Source organism: Saccostrea cucullata, unplaced genomic scaffold (genome assembly GCF_032062105.1).
Source record: "Saccostrea cucullata isolate Sc308-1 unplaced genomic scaffold, CSIRO_AGI_Scuc_v1 ctg1658, whole genome shotgun sequence".
In the NCBI taxonomy this organism is placed as follows: domain Eukaryota; kingdom Metazoa; phylum Mollusca; class Bivalvia; order Ostreida; family Ostreidae; genus Saccostrea; species Saccostrea cuccullata.
In genome coordinates, this window is record NW_026938907.1 from 25649 (window position 1) to 42580 (window position 16932).

General features: G+C 32.1%; 1 protein-coding gene across 1 annotated transcript in view; it reads right to left on the reverse strand.

Annotated features, from left to right (window-relative positions):
• Positions 1–3455: 3455 nt before the first annotated feature.
• The window catches only part of LOC134251751 (uncharacterized), a 41335-nt gene continuing 27858 nt past the window's right edge, over positions 3456–16932 (reverse strand). Inside the window, exons 3-7 of the mRNA XM_062734165.1 lie at positions 10260–10349; positions 8166–8351; positions 4994–5083; positions 3988–4160; positions 3456–3745 (exon numbers count right to left, since the gene is read on the reverse strand). Coding sequence (XP_062590149.1) covers positions 3989–4160; positions 4994–5083; positions 8166–8351; positions 10260–10349 — 538 coding nt within the window. The 3' untranslated portion in view covers positions 3456–3745; position 3988. The remainder of the gene's footprint in view (positions 3746–3987; positions 4161–4993; positions 5084–8165; positions 8352–10259; positions 10350–16932) is intronic.

Here is a 16932-nt window from a genome sequence, read left to right on the forward strand (position 1 = left end):
TCTTGAGAATAAACTGGTCTCTGCTAATTTTCCATAATAACGAATCAAAATCAACTTTAAGATCAGTGGTATATATAATAGTCTATAGAATCACTTTCAGTAGATTTGGATATATCCGTTTGATTGCTTAGACTAAAGAATTTATCAGCCTTGCTTACTGATGAAAAAAGTGAAGAAACACACAGTGTCCATTCTAAGAATATTTAAAGAATACAAATCTGTTAAAAAGGCATAAACACGGATCCTTGAAAATTCCAGAAGTGGAATCAGGTGTCTACAGGGAGTAAGCATCCCCTGTTGACCGGTCTCACCCGCCATGAGTCTTTTGTATTGATTACGTAGAGAAAACATTCCGTAGTCAAATTCAGTGTAAAACAAGCCTTAACAATCAGTCAAATATGACCCAATGAAAGATTGTATTCACTAACAACCTCATTATAACGATCATAGAATTTCCGAAATGCTGACTATAAACGAGAGTGTTGAAATCACAGTAACATAACCTCTTTGTAAGTAGCCTCCCTCTGTTAAAATTCGGAATATGCTCTAGAGTATCGAATAGTTGGGAGATGTAAACATCATATATATGCAGGTAATATAGCAATATATCCCTACTTAAATAGAGAACGTTTTTAATGAAAAAAAATGAAATCATTTTGTTTGTCTTGAGTTGATCATATCGTCTATAATTACTAGTTTTAACATTCAAATATGAAACAGAAGTGGCAGACTCAGTGGGGTCTTTTTTTCTAATATGTAACGGGATATATCGAAGTTACACATGAACGAAGGTAATCATTAATTGATAATAAGATGGCAATATATCTATATGTAATTAAACGTCGAGTTGAAGGCCACAGCATGTAGAATTTTTTAAGTAAATTCTCCTTCATAAGAATACACAATCAGGCCAGTAAATAAAGAAACACATCGGGATAGTGCCCATCAAAATTCCAAGAGTTTGTTGAAAGCAGAAGACTACATAAATGTTGCCAATAAGGTAAAACATCCATTTCATCTGAAATCAAGTGTACTTGTATGTAAAATCAGAATGTTCTTTAGCAAAGTAAACCAATCATAAGAAAGGGAAATTTTATTTGTGTACTTCCATTTTTATTGAAAAGCAAATGCCTATGATATCAAAAAGGCTAGTTTTTAATTCATCGAGAGAAATGATGGTATAAAGTGATCTGAGGACTTTTGATAACCAGTGTTATCGTTTTAATGTAGAGGTAAAGCAGGAGAGGGAACCTGGCCTGTTTGTTTACTTTTGCAAATTTGACTCATGAAAAACACTGTAGTGTCTTATCATTTATATTGATAGTTTTAAAATAATTTTTTCATCAAAATATAAACGTGAATTATGTGATTCATGTAAGAAATTCATTCTACTCTGTAAATGAACCCGGCTCTCTGTACTTCTGAGTACTTTGATAATTGAAAAGCAAATGTCTATGATATCAAAAAAGGTTAGTTTTTAATTCATCGAGAGAAATGATTGTATAAAGTGATCTGAATAGAAATCGTTTTAATGCTTTTAGAATATGCTGTAGACAAACACCAATGTACGTCTGAAGTTTCTCATTAAAACATTTGAATATTTTCTTAAGGAGTAAGGATAGGGACTTTGTAAGTATTTTCTTGTCTCTGCGCAATGTATCCCTTTGTAAGGATTTTTATGAAGTTAAAAGATCCCTATTTATTTTATTTTGGGACAGCTATAATGCGGAACTGATCGATTCAGAAATTCCCTTATTTAAAGAAACATATGGAGATGGTGACCAGTATTCAAGATCAAAATTCCATAAAATTATACAAAATGTGTGGACAAAATGTTTGACCTTCATCCTGGGCTCAAACACCTTAACAAAACGCTTTCATATATTTTGACATTACTTGTTGAGATTTATATCTTTAAAATAGTTCATCCTGGGCTCCATGACACAATGGTTAGAGGACAGAGCTTTCATATATTTCTCCGCGTACATTACTTGTGAAAGTTTTGATATTTAAATCTTTAAAATTGCCATAACTTTTATTTATTAAAATATATCTTTATGAAAAATGGGAACAAAAGTCAGGACACACAAACATGACATTTATTTTATGCCAGAAAAATGCATTACAACTTCTATAGGATACTGAAAGCAGAGGGCCACAATTGGTTGAATTTGCTTTTTTTAAATTGATAATCAAGAAGGCAGATATATAGAAGATAACATGTGGGAGAAATTTTTTGACCAAGCTTAGGGTTGAAAGAAGAGAGCCTAAATTTCATCTGATTTCATTCATTTCTGAAAGAACAAGCTAATTCAGAGAATTCGTGTCCCCCGCTTAGGGAAAAAGTCGGCTCCCCCTGACTGAATTTGTAGAATTATTAAAAGTATACATGTATACTGAAGGAAATAAAATACATGTATGTCAATATGCATATAAAGATTTGATTGCTTATTCTTTATTATGTGTATAGAAGATTTTTTTATATGGAATATTTATCACACTTTAATGTTGATTTTATAACCTCATAAATTTTTCATTTCACATGCTGAATACTATCATTTAGTAAAAAAAAAGTATTTGAAAAAAAAAAGAGATAACTCCGTACTCACATTTGAAGCGAGAGACATAACCACTAGACCACGGAGTCGCTTTACACGGAGGGAAGTATATGCAGAACAAAAGTCACATACATGTATATATTCATGTTTTCATGTTCGGTATTCTCAAAATTTTACACAATCCATGGTGTTTGATTTATTTAGCCTTTATTAAACAGTGTTAATAGATGTAATAAGAACATAAAGTCCGCCGAGAACCTGTTTTATACGCAATAACTCTCCTCATGCCCCTGCGCTAAAAATAGCGACATGTAATACTATAATACTATAAATACTAATAAAACAAACGGGGCGGGGCACTTTGAGAGGGGCGAGAGACGTCCTAGGGAGTTTTGGTATAAAATTACATTGCATAAGCTCAAAATCATTTGAAATATGCCAGAAAAAAGTGTTACACACAGACAGAATGTATAAATTTAGGAACTTTACCTTTTGACCTCAAAATCAATAGGGTCCAGGCCACAGGGAGTTGTTATGTAAAATTTTTGCAATAGCTCAAATAGTTTGAGAATCGTGTGGAAAGAAGTGTTTTAACAGACAGAATTTGCTTATTCATGACCTTGACCTTTGACCTTTTGACCTCAAAATCAATAGGGGTCTTCTTTAGTCCATAGGGAGTTGCTATGCTAAATTTTTTTGGTTTCGAGATATCGTGTGGAAACGAAAGCGTTACAGACAGGAAAGTTGACGGACGGACGGAAGAGGGCCAAAATTTCATCTGATTTCATTCATTTCTAAAAAAAAAAAAAAAAAAGATAAGCATAATTATGAGCACAATGGCTTTTTTTATCGTAATCTTCCAATTCCATTCTTTTTATCATACAAAACAACACGATATTGCGAAATATATCACTTTATTCATAACAAATAGTTCATTCATGTTGAAACAAAAGCTTTAATCATGAGATTGATCACAAGAGTAAAAAAAATAAATAAAATAAAATAATGCACAAAAGTGCATACAATTGGATAGAACGATGAAAATAAATATGGAAAAGATATTATATACAAGAAAATATCAATGTAGATTTTCTGGATTAATTAAAGCCGGGTTTTTGTTTCTAAGGAGATCACAGTTGTTTCATGCACAAGCATCACTTTGTTGTATAACTAAATATGTTAATTATCTGAAAAAAAGAAAAAGAAAATATTAGTAATCAATTCCTGTGAACTTTAAACCTACAAAATGTCTTTACGATAACAAGATACATGTAAATCTTTTATAACGATTTTTTTTCTGATTTATTTTGATAAAAGTTTAATAAGTAGAAAAGGTTCATAGTTGTGCATGATTTGTTTGATTTTAAAACTTGAAGTGTAGAAATTGCTGCGTTAGTTAGCAAGTCTAAGTAGTATTAAGACTTAGTACCTCAATGTTTGTTAGGTATATGGGATAGTTTCCCCTTCAGTACACTAAGGAGTGATCTCTTCCTTCGTTTCCCGGGGCCGTGAGGTCCCATTAAGTAATAATACTGGTCAGCAATGGCGGAGGCCCACTCTGTCCTACACGCTCCCGATAACTCCACATCGCACGTCCGTTTTCTGTTAAAACGTATTTATTAATCATTAATTATTATGCATGTAATTAATTAAGTCTCAAAGGAAAAACGTTTGAGCAAGGCAGATGAAACGTCGAAAATTTATGTACTTCGTTGACAATAATTTTTGCTTATCAAATATTGTTATGAAGTATTAATAAACGATTAAATTTAATTTTTGAAACGTTAAGATATATACAGGAAAACTCAGAAGTGCCGTGATATATTTAATTAATAAATATTGATTGCTGAACATCGTATTCTTTTTCTGTCAATACTCTGGAAAATGTTGAATACGTTTTTCATTTTTCCCGTCTGAATTACATAATATACGCATGTATATCGCATTGCATTGTTAAAAAAAAAAATACAGATAAGGTTATTTTCAATAATATAAACAACACCCACTTGAAAATACATTTACTTCTCTGAATTTCATAAATGATTAAATAATAAGATATAATGTTTAAAGGCATTTTATCAGATCATTGCCTTTTTTACTCCATGAAATTGTATCAGAATCAAACTGAATTCTGGGAAACAAGTGTTTAATTATTTTATGACGTTTTTCCCTCTAACCAAAATGCATTGATATTTCAAAAAAATATTGATGTTTGTCTAATTTGTCAATTTTTTTTTAAATGGGGGTAAACTTTACCAAAAATAGACGCACGAGAGAGGTTTCCAGAAACAAATTTTCTTTATTTTTCATTTTCATAAAATTAAGAAGAAAAAAAACGAATACAAAAGGCAGATCCAAAAGAATGAGATAGGCAGGGGAAATGGGACAAATCTTTTCTAGTATATTTTCCTGTTAATTATTAGATGTGTACATACTTTAATTGTTTAATGCTGGTCTCTTTCTCATCCAATAATTCTAATATCCTGTCCATATCCTTTCGTCTCTTTGCTAATTTAGCGATGTACCTGAATATAAAAAAATCCACACAAATGTCTTATTAAATCATGATTAATCTTCGGTAAAATCTAAATCTATTGTGTCACGCAAAGATAACGGCAAAACAGCTAATATCAGCATTGTTTAATCGTAGTACATAAACAGCCCTAGACGTGTCAGATCGGAATAAAAATAATTTTAAAGTACCAGATATAACGAAATATTTTCTGTCTGAATTTGGCATCAGTCAATTAAATGAAAAAGATACACCAAATGGAGACTAATAGTTCCGGAGTGAAATGTCTTGGGGTTATGTAGGCTGTACAGAGGAAACCAAAGCTTTCATTGATGAAACATTTGTTTAAATTACCCTGCAATTCATAGATGCACACCGCTACAATCACATAGTGTCATTTCTTTATATTGTGGAGCACGCAATGATAAATTCGGAAAGAATAGGTTTATCCCTGTTTTTCATTTTGTCTATATATCATCTAATCCTTTAATAGTAACGAGTTTTAATCCGGTTAATGTACAACTCTGCTTTAAAATATTACATTGACTTACTATTCAGGATACATTATTGAGTGCTTCAATTGTAGAGAGAAAAATAATAATGAAACATAATATTCATTTTTATTTTATCTCTGTTTTTTTTTTTAAAATCTGTTCAGACTTATTTCATTTAAATTATTTTTTAAAAGGACTCTTTACAAGAAACACAGTCGATAAACCTTTCCAGCAGATAGCAAATTCCTAGAAAAAACAAATTTGAATCTGGACACCAAAGAAATGCCTGTGCTCTATCGCAAATTTCTACTAACAAGTAAGGATCGTGAAAAAATAAGCATTTTGTCCAAATAAAAAAACAAAACAACAAAAAAAAAACAAACAAACAAACAAACAAAAACAAAAAACAAAAAAAACAACGAACAAACAAAAATCACTTTTATAAAAAGCTTTTTGATACTCTCCTCTCTGAAAATGTTTACTCCTAGTTGAAGGAAGTATTGATTGAATTTCATTTTTCAAGAAAAGGTTTGTTGCAAGAGAGAATGGAAATAATTTAAATATAATGTCGGTTTAAATATCAAACCAATCCATTAAGAAATATTTATAAAATATCTATTTCGCCACAAACTCAATAACCAGTATCACACACAATTAAGAAGATGGATTAAACTATTATAAAACAATTATAATGTTTAGAGAATTTCACGGCTCCAGCTCCTTATTTCATAGTATTATATCAATATTGGATTTGAATAAAGCCTTATCCTCCTGAATGCTTAACACGAAACGTTGCAAATTGGATGAACTCTTTTAATTCAAGTTTCATGAACTTAACTGCACACCGTAGACAAAATTATATCGTAAAAGGAACAATTATAGATCGTGGGTTTAAAAATTAACGACTTTAATTTTCTTCTCTCTGCTATTGTCTAAGATCTTAGCTCTCTACAAACTCTTTTTATCAGTGATGGGGGAAAAGCAACCCCAAAAAATTCTCTAATCAGACAATTGCGAGCTGTAATTGGATACGATGTACTTTTACAATTCCTATGTAGAGGGTTAGCAAACAAATGATTTTTCATTTCCTTTAACATCGAAATGATCGTTGCAAATTTCGTATATCACAAAAACAAAACCATATTAACGGTAAATACATATCGTATAAAAATTTTGATCTAAAATGCAAAAAGACCACAGAGATTTAGAGTTCATCAAAATGACAAAATCACAATGGTCCTGAGGTTCATCTCAGTATTTTGGGTTTTTCAAACTATGGCCATGCCCAGAACAGTCTCTTGATTCATCAAAAAGGGTAGATAGTGTTGCCCTGTCTGTTTGTCTGTTAATCTGGTTTTCGCAAAAACATTACCTTGCCCATAACTTTTGATTGGTTATGAAACAAAAAAGTATCAATAATGATAACCTTGGACCCATCCGGGAGCCTGAGCCCTGAAACCAGACACTATGAATTTCATTTTGGCTCATTGGCTAATTAAAATTATTCAAACATTGAGACTTCTTGATGTCAAGGTATAAAAAGTGTTTAGTTTTACATATATTTTAATTCTTTTGGCCAAAAGCACTTTATGGAGACTTGAACTAAGAAATTCATTTTTCCCGTTAATAACGACATATTTTTCAATATTGGTTGAAAGTATTTACATCTGTTCAGAGAAGAGACAGACATTTATTCAAATATTAATCGACAGCTAACCGCTACCAGACCTGTTTACCCATAACGCTGTCTCTCAGTATTTTTTATTAGATTTGTCCGTGAGATTTGGCATTTGCCAAAAGCATCAATTTCACATATATTAAAAGAGTAAAACTGCTTTTCTGATTACAAAAACATGGTTTAACAACAAGGTCTTTGTCATTACATAATACCACAGCGTTTTGGCAACCTGACATCGCTTAGGTGTTTGAAATCTTTCTATTATTTAGCGATAAATAGGGTAAAACTAAGACAGATCATAACGAAAATTAACTGTTAAATTCCAAACTAACGTATTTCCGATTTCCGTATTTTCATAAGAAGAGAGAGACATTTATTAAAAATATACAAAATACGGTGAAATGTGTAAACACCACTACCCATAACAGACAGCGAAAGGCCACTTTCTTGGAAACTTACAAATAATTTAAGTTATTCACAGGATGAACCTGCTCCACTCAGTCAACATAATGTTCACTGAAAATTCTGGAGCTCAGTCATTTAGTCACCTTTCAGTAGACATTCAATAGACATTTAGTCACCTTTCAATAGACATTTAGTCACCTCTCAGTAGACATTTAGTCACCTTTCAATTGACATTTAGTCACCTTTCAATAGACATTTAGTCACGTATCAGTAGACATTAAGTCACCTTTCAGTAAACATTCTGTCACCTTTCAGTAGGTATTCAGTCACCTTTTAGTTAAATTAATGGTAGATTTTCATCTCGGTATATAAAAGGGACCTATACCTAACCCATATTTCTTATCAACATCAAAGTAGCCACATGTAAAGAAATGAACAGGTAAGAACAGAAACATGAAGTCATACAATGAATAGGAAGGATGTGAACTTTTATAAAAAGAAATGCTGACGATACATACTCTAATCTTTCCTCTTCTGATTGTGGTTGAGGATGTCTGATTTCAAATGGTTTGATGTCTTTTTTATTGGATTCTAGTTCTTGATTATCAAGTTCTTCACTGCTTCGTCTCCCTGGATTTCGACTGTCAATAATCGCCAGCAAACAACCATGATTATTTGGAGCCCCATATCTGCACCCTTCACTTCTGCAAAGACACAAAAAAAAATTCCGTTGAGATTTGCGTGATCTCCAAAGGTAACAGAATGGTAAAAAAATGGATAGTGCATATTTGACTTTTAAGGTAAAATATTAGTTGGACCTTGAAACAAATTTTTGAATTTCAAAATTCCGTAACAAATGAGGTCTTGCTCAAAGGCAGAAGCAAGAACTGTCTTCAAGAACCTTTCCACTCCCTTATTTTGCCCACGGTCAACTTATTTCTTTTGCTTTTGAAGGCGTTACAAGATAATCATTGTCAACAATCAACATACCGGTGAGTCAAGCAATCAAGTCATGCATGTTAAAAAAAAAATAAAATCTACATTTGTAAAATCACTTGTTTACATGGGTAATTTTTCGTGATTTTTAGAAAAATATTGGTCCACGGGGGAAATTTATGATACGTTTAAAGAAGGGGACATAATATTAAATTTTAAAAATATAGTTTAACTTTCACGGATGCCTTCAATTCCCAAATTAATCCCACGCGAAAATAAGCAATTTTCACAAAAAAATACCCAATACCATTCTTTCAAACATGGTCTCTTTCAGCATTAAAATAGTAGTCTCGCAAGTCAGCAGGCAACATCATATTGTCGACATGAATTATAACCTATATCAACTTGCAAAATGTTTGGGTTACTAAGTACTGATGTCAAAATGATTTTTTTAAGTAGGGATGCAAGTGGTTCCTACAAAATACAATTTACTTTCATTATCAAAAATATGACGTAATATTTTTTTAATGGTATAAAATGTATGAAAGTTTCTCTTCAATTTATTATTTCGTCTCGACATGAAATCTTTTGAGAGTTTACATTATTTATTATAATTATCTTATCTAAATATGCGGGTTCAACATTGAAAAAAATTAAAATTATATAATACTATACATTATCTGGTAAAAGTTTATTACAATTGTTCATAATATGTACCTTTTAAACAATAACAAAAACATATGAGGATAGTTTAATATCTTGCTTTCTGTGAGATTTGATCCAATGTCGAATCACCAAGTCTTTAGTTCCCATCTTGACAAAAGTGCAAATGCCCGAGGATAATAAAAGCTAACATAACATCATTTTTATCGAGTGATCATTTGACGCAACTTCGCTATACTTTTTGGAAAACATTTCACTTTTTATGAATGATATATTACGTTTTGTTTTGTTTTAGAGTCAATTTTATGTCGTGTTGGTCATTATACTATTCGGATTATCAATATTTTTTATCGAAATAAGTCAAATAATTTATCTGATGCGGCAAAGCCATGTTTTGGAAAAAATGTATTCTGTACATTTTTTTTAAAATTAGGTGAAAGATTATTTTGTTTTGAAGCAAATTTTATATAAATAATGTTCAATATCTCGTTTTCTATTGTGGAGCTGAAATAATTATAAAATTACTTTCATTTGCCTTTGACTGCAGGTTTTGTACCGTCACAAATTATTTTACTATAAGAACACAATTGTTGCCGATATTAAACAAATGGAGCTATTCGTTTAAGAGCAGCTCGACGTATAAATAATGTCTAAAACGAGGTAAGTTATTGGCCAACATGTTGATGAAACAAGAATATTTACAGTCTCGTTTAAAGTCATTATTTCTATGGCCGATACATTGAGCAGCAAATAAATCATATGCTGACTAGCATTTTTCTCCAAATATTTCACAGTTCCGTTTTTATTTTACGTACACATAAAAATATATATTTCATATAAACAGAGCGGTATAAAACTCGTCAGAAATGTAACTATTGTCTGTAACAAAATGACAAATTCATACGCCCCCGTTTTATTTGACGGTTTTGTTTATAAAGATATTGTATATAAATGAAATTATACAGGACAACAACAAAAAAAATCGTCGTCGTTATAATTTTTTTTATACATACTGTAATCTACTGTATTCCTGTTGCACTTCATTAACTGTATCTTTTGCTGAACGAATATCTCGGGTTGCTCTGTCGAATGCTGCTATTAAACTGAAAAAAAAACCAATAATGCATGTATTGAAAATAATGTGACTGAATGTACACTTGGTTTTCAATCAAGGTTGATGTTAGCACGTTTTTCTCGTTCATGAAAATAGTCTTAAAGTATAGAAAAGAGAATTTTATGGTCATTCACCAAAATCTGTCAATTCAGATGTAAATATTAAGAATCATTAAAAAATTCAAGTCGAGGTGTGCAACTCTCAATATATGAAGAAGTAGTAAGTTTATGGTACTGTCGAGAATCTTGTGCAAGTAAAATTTTGTTCTCTATCAATTATGTGCCTGAAAAATAAATGTTTGAATCAGTGAACATATTGCATGAAGTAACAAGCTAATTCAGAGAATTCGTGTCCTCCGCTTAGGGAAAAAGTCGGCTCCCCCTGACTGTATTTGTAGAATTATTAAATGTATACATGTATACTGAAGCAAATAAAATACATGTCAATATGCATATAAAGATTTGATTGCTTATTCTTTATTATGTGTATAGAAGATTTTTTTATATGGAATATTTATCACACCGTAATGATGATTTTATAACCTCATAAATTTTTCATTTCACATGCTGAATACTATCATTTAGTAAAAAAAAAAAAGTATTTAAAAAAAAAAAAAGAAAGGATCGACCGAGATTCGATCCCGAGACCTCTCACTTTTGAAGCGAGAGACATAACCACTTGACCATGGAATCGCTTTAATTGGTGTGAAGTATATATGCAGAACTGAAGTCAAATACATGTATATATTCATGTTTTCATGTTCGGTATTCTCAAAATTTTACACAATCCATGGTGTTTGATTTATTTAGGCTTTATTAAACAGTTCTAATAGATGTAATAAGAACATAAAGTCCGCCGAGAACCTGTTTTATACGCAATAACTCTCCTCATGCCCCTGCGCTAAAAATAGCGACATGTAATACTATAAATACTATGTAATACTATAAAACAAACGAGGCGGGGCACTTTGGGAGGGGCGAGAGACGTCCTAGGGAGTTTTGGTATAAAATTACATTGCATAAGCTCAAAATCTTCTTGAAATATCGCCCGAAAATGATAGTATTACACACAGACAGAATGTATAAATTTCGACCTTGAACTTTGACCTTTTGACCTCAAAATCAATAGGGGTCTTTATTAGGCCACAGGGAGTTGTTATATAAAATTTCATTGCAATAGCTCAAATGGTTCTAGAGATATCGTGTGGAATCGAAAGTGTTTTAACAGACAGAATTTGCTTATTTATGACCTTGACTTTTGACCTTTTGACCTCAAAATCAATAGGGGTCTTTTTCCATAGGGAGTTGCTATGCTAAATTTCATTGCAAAAGCTCAAAGGGTTCTCGAGATATCGTGTGGAAACGAAAGCGTTACAGACAGACAGAAAGACGGACGGACGGACAAACCCAAATTAAAATCCCCCACTTTTCAAGCGGGGGACAAAAAATTGTTCGTCGCGTAATGTACGCGCAAATGATTTCAGTAGCCGGAGACCTGGCAGTGAATGTTCTCTAGTTCTGCATCGTTCCTTAAAGGTGCATTTCCTTTTTCATGCTTTCCATTATTTTTCCAATAATCAAATGTTTTCATTCAGCATTTGATTTATTTATCATTGTGATCTACCTCTACTATTCCAGAAAATGGTACAATGGCTGTCTGAATTCGATGTACTTGTATTAATAGTAACACTGTTTTCTAGAAAAGCGCCAAAATGTCAGACATATCATCTCCGAAGTGAGCTACACAGCTTCGGGGCCTTGTTTTCTAAATCTCATGACATACTTTTAAAAGATTTATATGACACATTAAGGATCTGTAATGGCAATATACAATGTTTTAATGGTTTAAGATTACATCGACAGAAAAGAGCTTGATAAATTATCAATATGCATGTTTAGAAACCGTGTATGCGCGCGCTGTTGACATGTATAAATGCGACTGATAGTCATAAATGCCAGGAAGAATAAAACCAATTAATTTATTTCAGATTCATTTGAATGCTTCAGTCGAGCAATAACCAAAACATAGTGTTCTTCACACATGTGGACATTTTTTTCTCTCTTCTTCCTTTCTCGGTTTTGATTGTTCAGTAAAAACCAATCTGCACGACAATATAAAATTTGTGAGTAAAATTTCACTGTGTTTATTACTAGTTAATTTGTTGAAAATGTTTCGGCATGATTAAACAGAATAAAATCTCTTGAAAATATTTTTGCTGTTACAGCTTTGATGTGGTTTTTTACGCCCCCGTAATTAAAGATTTAGGGGTATGTAGTTTTGATTGTTCGTCCGTGTGTCTGTTTGCCTGCAAAAACCCTTTAACTCTGCCCATAAACTTTTGTTTGGTAGGAGCTATGGCTTTCATTTTTCAAAATTAGTTTATGTTTTCCGAGAGACAATAGGTTTCCTTTGGGGAACAATACATTTGACTGCTGGACAATGAAGTGTGACCCATTTTGCAAATTAACCTTGGCGACATCTTTGAACGGTTGGTGCCGAGGCTTCATACTTCATGTGTGTATTTCTTGTGATAACCTTTCCTTGAAGACATTACTCTTAATTTTCACCTTTTGATGCTGACCTTGAGGATTTGACTTCCTTGAAATAAACACTTGTTAATAAATTTTGAATGGTTGTAGCTCCTACTTTCATATTATTTCTGTTTATTTCTTGGACAAGACCTCTCCTTAAATACCAACAATATACTTTGACCTTGACGAACTTTGAAAAATTTAGTTAAAGAGGCTGGGGGGTGGCAGCCATTTTCAGACTATTTCCATCTCCTTTAAAAGAAGAGCTCCACATAAAGATATACAAAAATGATCAAATTTTAAAACTAAAATGTTTTAATTTTTTCTTTGCCAAATGATAGTTGGTGCATATCTAAAAAAATAAGCTGGTTAATTTGTTGACCCCCCCCCCCCCCCAGCCTCCTTAATGATAAGTTTTCACATGGAGCCTTTTCTATTTTTGTGATAAAACCTTCCTTTGGGTACGAAGATTCTTGACCCTTTGACTTTGGCCTTGGAATTTGACCAACTTTTGAAAACGTTACCCTTGGCCATTGTTTCTGGACTCTTTGTGCTAGGGGTTTTATATTTTTCATAGGTGTTTTCCTCATAAGTTTTTCTAAGTTCCACCATTTTTTGATCTCATGATATTGACCTTTGAGTTCAAGTTGCTTTGAAAAAAAAATGATCTCTGGACATTAATTGACCTTTGAGTTCAAGCTACATTGTGAAACTTTACCTTTGCAAGGAGCTGCCTTACGGGGTATCAGTGTTTTACAAACACATCTTGTTTTTACCAGATCTTTTTTGCTTCAAATATTCACTCTATCCATGCTTTCTGTTGTAAACTAAATTTTGAAGAATTTTTATTATTTTATAACTATTTATTCTTTTCATCTTACAATGAAATATTGGAGATAATGCACAGTATTCAAGCTCAAAAGTCCATTAAACAATACAAATTTTGGAGCAAAGCAAACGCGATGTATACCTCGAGTAATCTTTGATGAATTTAAATCGAATCCTGTAAGGAATTTACAATAAATATGAGTGACGAAACGTTATGAATAATAGCATAAGTGGACCTTCTGTTACTCATAACAAATCTAACTGTCTTTGGTAATTTATTAAATATTTTTCTTATAGTTCCAGTAAGAAATATATTGTACACAGGAGTGTGGGATGCTCACTTCTCCATGGCACCTGATCCCACCTCTGATGTATTGGAGGTATGTGTTTTCTTTGCTCCTATTTTGTAATGTTTTATGGACTTTTGATTTTGAATACTGTTTGTTATCTCCATATGTTTCACTTTATATGATGCAATGGTATAGATGTCAAGTTCCAACAAAAAAGTGTAGCATACAATTGAACATGTACTGTATGCGCATATTATTTTGAAATTTGTTTTTTACAGTTGATGCATAATATTTTCGAATTAGTTAACAATGCAATCCAAAATAATTTTTCAATCAAAATACCCTTCTTGTGTTTTGATAAACGGAGAAGAAATGGCACCACTGTTAATAAGTTCTCCATCAGGGATATCCCCACCTTCCACCATCTTACGACTCAGACTTAAAACGTCATCTCCGAGTGTCTGGAACTGCCAGGAAAATGAAGATTAAACATTGTTTTTGTAACTAAGTGCACTCAGACTTTCTGACGACGGTGTTTGACCAACTTTTCTTGAACTTTTCGAGTCGATTTTTGTTTTCAAAACAGCGTCGATGTTATATTTTGAAAATCAAATGAAAATTTAAAGGCATAATCCGAATAAGGTGATTCAGACACCGTGTGATCCTGACACAATTGCATCAACACGTCACTTATATTAGTTGATTACTGGAATCATATTCTTTCGGGCTATGGCGAGCAATAACTACTCTGGCAATTAGAAAGCAGTATTAATATCGAAAAAGTAAAATTGTTAGAATCGATCAAGGTCCCAAAGGCATCCAAGAAAAGAAAATAGTCCTGGATATCATGTTTTTATTTGTTTTATAATTGGAGATCGAGGGGCCATAAAACTTCTATTTTTAATCAAGGAATTATTATTTGATTATGTGTTTATCTTCACCTTCCAGTGATGCTTATTAAAGCAGTCTATCGCTTTCTTCTTGTCGAACTGCTATACAATAGAAGCTAGCACGTTTGCGACAGTCGTATTATTAACGGCACAGGGAACTTATTTCATTTTAATGATGCAATAGACTCTGGAATAGAAATTCGTTCATTAATTAATACTCACCGACTTTAAAGTACATTCCTATAGATGCTAGCAGTCGTTGTATTTTATATATTGGCAAATAATGACTTTAGAATCGAAACGGTGCATAATCATATATCATGTGCAAGTAAAAATAAAACCATTAAAATAATAGTTAATTTAATAATTTTCTTTATGCAATAACATACTAGATATACATTATAAATGCTTAAGAGCTCAGTGAACATTAACCATAAAAATGAGCAATCGAGGAGAATAATTTGAATATCAAGCTAAAGCCGTTATATTTTGTACGTCGTATGCTGTTCTGTCTCCATATATGTTACATGTATGTAACTTCATTTTTTTTAACCTACTGAGCAATCATTTAAATTCGTTGGTACAATTTCTGGGGATTGCTTAAATTTTACAGGTTTTTGGGTACGTAATTTCGTGTGTTCTCTTATACCTACAATGAATATGACTTTGTTACCCTATTTCACCTTTTTCATAAATTCTTGGAGGATGTTTGTCTGTGGATGAGAGGTTCCCACGAATTCAACAAAAAATGAGCCACCACGAAATGTAATAATTCCAAAGTAAATGTGTTGGAACAAGAACAAAACTTAGAACAAGGCAATTGATACCTCACTTGAGTTTCTGCAAAATTGGTCGGATTTGCAACCTTTCAGTTGCTCAGTGTTTGGAAAACCAACAGATTCAAAACTGCATTCATCATGATGAAGATTTTGAACTGCAAGGTTGTGGTAAATATTGTATTTATATCCTAAACATGCTAAAGTAAACTCAAATTTTACGATATATTCATTAGGATATTTTTGCTAGGTTTGACCAAAGAGACCACCCTTCCTAATCTCAAATTAGATATCTGTATATCATACACCGAGGTCTCACAGGAGTTCTTATGAACTTGTATATTAGGACTTAACTACAAACCTTTACAAAGTCCTCAAAATGACAGACGGGGGAGAATTATGTGGTCGGCCCCTATTACAACCTACAGATATCCAGTTATTTAGTAAGACGGGTCTTCTCATATAGTTTTCGTAAGATCAATTTTAAATATATTTACTAAAACTAGTTCTGCGCTTAAAATGAACTATGCAGACTTAGATACCTAATAGCCCGTGGAAAGCCCATTGATTTTAAATTAAAGAAACATTTATATATAAAAGTACACTTTTTATAGATCATTTAACTGTAATACGGTAAAAATCTTTGAAGATGTGTTTATTATCTGTCATGAAAGTGCCTCTGTAAGCAAAGGCTACATTAATCGCAAAAAGGTCAATATCCCTTCATATGCCCCCGGACACGGAAGTAGGGGGTTTTGATCACTACACGTCAGATGCCATATTTGATAAGAAATGACGAAACTTACTGCATGATAATCATCCATGGCTTTTATGTCATCATAAAGATATTGTGTTCCTTTGTTTATGCTCACAATGGTAACTCAAAATAAAAATATACTTTGTATGCATTGAGATTCTGAAAACGTTACCCTTATCATATGAAACTTTTGCAATAAAATTTGAAAACAAAAAAGCCACTGCAAGAGAGACTCGAATATCGTTTACTTTTGCTTGGTTGGATCGTCTTAAATTCAAAATATGATAGGAATAGAAGTACATTGTCTTTTCTGTATATTTATTTCAGAAATAAGAAAGTGCATTTTCTTTTATAAATTTTAATTAAGTGTGTCTGCTGCTTTCAGGTCAAGGATATGCTATCTTTGTAAAGAAACTTACATACAAGGTTCAGATAAAAATTGATAAAAGATTTTGCACTTATTTTTGTTTTTGAAGGTCATGAATGCCTATTAAATTCCC